At 31.5% G+C, this 5534-nt stretch overlaps 1 protein-coding gene across 1 annotated transcript; it reads left to right on the top strand.

Annotated features, from left to right (window-relative positions):
- Nucleotides 1–1560: 1560 nt before the first annotated feature.
- Nucleotides 1561–4710, top strand: LOC130897589 (uncharacterized). Its single transcript, XM_057806523.1, has 4 exons — nt 1561–1606; nt 3208–3397; nt 3500–3855; nt 4150–4710. Exons 1-4 carry the CDS (start codon nt 1592–1594, stop codon nt 4708–4710), a joined length of 1122 nt encoding a protein of 373 aa, XP_057662506.1. The 5' UTR covers nt 1561–1591.
- The last annotated feature ends 824 nt before the right edge of the window (nt 4711–5534 follow it).

The following is a 5534-nucleotide window of genomic DNA, read 5'->3' as shown; positions in this document are numbered from 1 at the left end:
TGTACATCCACATTCCAAACTAATTACTAGACACAAAAAAAAGTTGACTGTTGTATTGAAGTAAACGGAAAACATTTTGAGTCTTTACTATATGTCTTCTCAAATTCCTTATTTACTGACTACTCAAAAGAAGACCTTTTTAACATGATATGAACTATATAGCGTCTTAAGTGATCGCAGATTTTCTGAGGTACGATCGTAACAGTTGACTGAAACAATTTCGTTAAACTACTGACAACAACACTAATTATGAGATATTTGTTAGGGTATGAATTATTAAATATATGTATAGATAATTTTATATCAAAGATATTCAGCATTTTTTGAAAATTTCCAAATAAAAATGAAGTACACAGTGGTTCATTATATTTCTAGGCAAACAGCAATATTACAACTATATAAATACAATCATAATATCGTTTATACGACAATACTAACAAACTAATATTTATAAAAATCGCGCAAGCAGCTTCCGAGATAATTGGGATGTTTCCTGTTCAAAACTCAAAGTATTAACGAAAAAGTGATTTCATTTTAAAACTGCAGAACGGATTAATACTCCAATCTGAAAATAAATGATTTTGTTTTGATTTGAACATATATACTGCTGAAATTTGTTGAAATGGAAGTTTAAAAAAGCATCCAAAATACGAACGTGATTAATATGAGGCCATTTTAGTATAGGAAGGATTTATGTTAACAAAAAATGGAGGAGTGGAAGTAAATAATTACGAACTACCTAAAAATCAAATTATTCGCAATATCTTGAAAGCATTGAAAGATATAAGAAACTAGATATTAATATTCCTTCTAAAAATGTTCTGAATTTTTTATTTAGCTTGAAAACCCATGAATTTTACTAGTAACAAATAAAATTTATAGGTTAGTCGCGTGAAGTATTAAAACTTCTTTCAACTTTTTTGTTTAAATTAATCAATGAAATCTATTGATCTCAGACATTATTTATTATTTTATATATAAGCTTGAAATATTTACATTTTCGAAAAAGAAAATTCTCGATCAAAAGTATTAGTTCAATCAACTAATAGCCTAATAGTTTATTAAGATACAGTTTACGACAAATTTGCAATTTGTGGTCGAACAAACAGTTTTTCGAAAACAAAAATATTTAACCTTTCAATAATGATAAATATATCTTTGACTTAACGAAAAAAATCAAATAAATCTAAAAATTAATATATTTTTATTTTACAATATTTCAAATAGGTTAAAGGTGATTGACAAAATTTTATATTTATATTTATTCTCCACATTTTATGAAACCGTCAATAGAGTAATTTTAAATGAGCTGTTACATGAATTTTCTCCTATTTATATTATTATACCCATATATTAAGTTCCGCGATGATCCATAACTCGCACCGATATACATAAAAAGATATTCTTGTGTGTTCACTAGTGCATCCTAATCGGATAACACCCAGCCTAGATTAGCAAATGGAGGCGGGTGAAAGTAAATAAGTGGTAAGTACTCCTGACTGAAGAAATACCCTCTCCAAATATTAGTATATATACCCACCTCCGCTGAAGGGTAGGCATCAGTTAGTTTAGCATCTTAAGTTTGAAAGCAATGAAACCTTTTTTGGTAAGTACGGAAGGTTTTTGAAAAAATGAGTTTGGAAAATATACATTTTATAATAAATTTCGAAAAATATTAATGTGATTTGATCCAAATTGCGAAAAAGTTGGATATTCAGAAAATTTTCAAGCAATAGTTATGTTTCTTTAGAGAGGTGAAGAATTTTAAGTGTTAAAAGATACCCTGTTCTTGAATTAATCAATAACATCAAAAATTAGTCATAGAAGAGAATAAACAGTTTTCGGAAAACAATAATTAGCATGGTTTTTAATTTGGTATCAGAATTCAACTCTATGTAGTCTTAAAAAATGATATAGTGATATATAATAACTTGGGTATTATTACAATTCCTTTCGATAATACAATTATTTTTCATTGTTTTCTAAATTCTTCCGATTCCAAATACAACGGCCAAAAAGAACCGACAAATATGATATAAATTGAGATAGAAAACCATATATGAAAGAACAAAGCCAAGTTTCATTCTTTATCAAGTTTTGAAGATTTATGTCATCTTTATTATTACCTTATTCTTTTTTTGATATAGATCTTGCTTGGGTTTGGTTTATTTTTAATTCACCGTTTTAATTCTACCGTTCTTAATATTCATTCACAGCATAAAAATAGCTATAAATATGTACTTCTACTTCAAAGATACATTTATATGAATGATAAATAAGTTTAGGGAAATTTTCTGGTTTTGAATTATTACGACAATTATCTGATAATATAACTATTCAACGGTAACTTTTAAAATTAAATTTATTGATTTAATAAATTGATAACTAATGTTTCATATTTTCATTTTCTCTTTAGAGAAATAAACCCAAAACGAAGATGTAATAAGTTTTACGTAGAAATTCGTTTAAATGTCTAATAGAAAGCCAATTATTGAAGAATAATGAGAAATAACTACGGCAGTAAAAAAGAGAAATTAATTAGCGATTCAAATTATCTCGAAAAATAAATTATAAATATTCACATTCTTCAGTTCGAAGCTATACCAAACTTTCTTTTTAAAAATAATGAATTTGAAATATATAACGGAGAGCGGCAAATGTTGTTAAAATCAAATACTGAATTATTTTTGTTAACACATATAGACATAGGCATCAAAATTGTCTTTTACTAGATTTCTTTTGTTCTACGGTAAGATTACGGCTACCTTTGGATTCTATGTTTTCTTTCTATGTCCATCATTCTAGTAACCTACTTTTTCTTTTTCTGTTTTATATCTCTTATCGATCTTAACGCGTCCATTTCCACGGGGATCTTTTTTGTTCTGCTCATATTGTATCTACCACATATGTTATATATTTTCACCTTAATTTGCTGGATTTTTCTTGGTACCATTTGCTTCATTACCACTTTTATGATATTCCCTCTATTTTTAGTTGATATAAGTTGACCTCCATTCAATTCGGTTTTTCTCAACTTTTTGATATTTTACCTATTAACTCAATCGAAAGATCATTTCAAGTCAACAATATACGTGAACAAAAATTTGTAGTACTCAGTTATCTTTTCAACAATTTTTTTATACGAGAATATATGATGATATATGATTAATTTATAAATTTAAACAAAAATTACTTCCACTTTTTCAGGTTGCCACGCTAATTTTAGCAGTCGCCTGCGTTGTTAGATGCGGCGAGGCTACTAAAGAAAAAAAAAGTGAAAAACGAGGTATTTTATCCAGTGATATTGGAAGTGGATATGGAGGAGGACATGGTGGAAGCATCAGCCTAAACATCGGTAGTCATGGCATTGGCGGAGGAAGTTTAGGAGGCCACGGAGGTATTATTTATTAATAATTATATGAAACAAATATCACGAATCAATTTATTGAAACATATTTTATAAAAATAGCTGGAACAAAGATTAATTAATCTGTTCTAGGTGATCTTGGAGGATATGGAGGTTCCCTTGGCGGAGACTACAGCAGTGGAATAAGCGGTGGATATGGTGGAGGATACGGTGGTGGATATGGAGGAGGATATGGAGGAGGATATGGAGGTGGATTTGGAGGTGGTCTTGGAGGTGGACTTGGAGGTGGACTTGGAGGTGGACTTGGAGGCGGACTTGGAGGCGGACTTGGAGGCGGACTTGGAGGTGGAAGTGGAGGAGCCACAGTTACAACAGTCAGTCGCACTGTTCCAGTTCCTGTCCCCCAGCCTTACCCTGTTACTGTAAACAGACCTGTACCCGTACCAGTACCTCAGCGTGTAGAGGTTCCCGTTCCCAGACCAGTCCAAGTAAGTAGTGAACTAACTTTAATATATTTTCCGAGGTTTCGAATACTTATGTATTCATCATCTGGAAAATAATTAATTAGATTAAGAATTAAAAATTTTACTAAAATTAATACAATTCAAAACCACCGAAAATCTTATTAATTATTTCCCAGACGATGAATACATAAGTATTCGGAAGCTCAGAAAATTTATTAAAGTTATTCGAAATTGGTGTTTTATTGTCACGTTCCCAAAAAGTAATAATATAGCTGGCAAAGACTTCGTTACAAATTAACATTAAATATTTAATTTTAGGTATCTGTACCAGTTGCTCAACCAGTAGAAGTACCAAGACCATACCCAGTCGTAGTCAACCGTCCAGTTCCAGTAGCAGTACCAACTCCAGTTCGAGTACCAGTTCCACAACCTGTCCGTGTTTCAGTACCCCAGCCATACCCAGTTACGGTTCCACAACCCGTACCAGTTAGAGTACCACAAACCGTTGTAGTTCCAGTTGCTCAGCCAATCGTTGTTGGAGGAGGTAGTGGAGGAATTGGAGGAGGCGTAGGAGGTGGAATCGGCGGCGGATTCGGCAGTGGATTTGGCGGTGGACTCGGTGGTGGATATGGTGGTGGATACGGCGGTGGATACGGCGGTGGATACGGCGGTGGATACGGTGGTGGATACGGTGGTAGTTTTGGAGGAGGATATGGTGGTAGTCTAGACGGTGGACTAGGTGGACATGGAGGTAGTTTCAGCAGCGGTTCTCTGGGAGGTTATTCTCTTGGAAAATCAATTTCCTTCGGTTCATCAGGAGGTCATGGGGGTGGTGCCACCAGCTATTCTAGTATTTCACATGGACATTCCAAATACTAAATCTAAATAACTAGCTCATGCTCAAAAATTTGATATTGGAATATGTTTTTGTTTATTCGTTTGAGTTGTGTGATATTTAAGTATATGTAAATATATTTTTTGGAAGTTAAATAAACATATATTTTTTTATAAAAAATTTAGCGTTATCTTTCATTTATAAATGGTATTCCTAATGAATCTACCCATTACTTTTGAATAAAAGGATAAGCAATTTCGGAAACAGTACAAAAATATATTGTCTATGGTAGCAATAAGAATACTATAGAAATATATGATTTATTTAAAAAGACAAGAGAACAGAAAAAGGCACTACAACTCGAATAATAGTGGAACTACTAATTTAACTCATCAATCTTATTTCTAATAATAATTTTCCAAGAAATAATATTTAAGACTTTCACAACAATTACCAAATAATTTGATTGAATATAATATTGAGTCATGCAGGACAGTACATTATCGTAATATTTCACTAAACTATTACACCCAAAAACAAAAGAAGTGATATTAGAATAGACTGACATCTCAATATTTAGAAAATAGATAATAAAATCATCAAAACGATAAAAAAATCAAATTGCATTAACAAACAATGTTCATATTTGAATATATTCTCCGACTGAAATTTGTCGATAGCAAATCCCAATATATTAGGGATGTTGGGATCAGGTACCGAACGTTGTAGAAATGTGTATTATATTGAACATAGGATTCGGAATTGATCCAAATTTAAAGAAACAGTTGAGCATAACCATTACAAGAACATGAAACACCTAGTTTTCTAGTTAATAGTCGCGAATAAAATCAAGAAAAACAAAATTCAA

Source organism: Diorhabda carinulata, chromosome 8 (assembly GCF_026250575.1).
Source record: "Diorhabda carinulata isolate Delta chromosome 8, icDioCari1.1, whole genome shotgun sequence".
Lineage (NCBI taxonomy): Eukaryota > Metazoa > Arthropoda > Insecta > Coleoptera > Chrysomelidae > Diorhabda > Diorhabda carinulata.
This window is presented reverse-complemented; position numbering and strand designations above follow the sequence as displayed.

Coding starts and splice junctions, on each gene's coding strand:
- LOC130897589 (XM_057806523.1), top strand. Junction 3,398..3,499: donor AAGTTTAGGAGGCCACGGAG/GTATTATTTATT, acceptor AATCTGTTCTAG/GTGATCTTGGAGGATATGGA. Junction 3,856..4,149: donor CCGTTCCCAGACCAGTCCAA/GTAAGTAGTGAA, acceptor ATTTAATTTTAG/GTATCTGTACCAGTTGCTCA.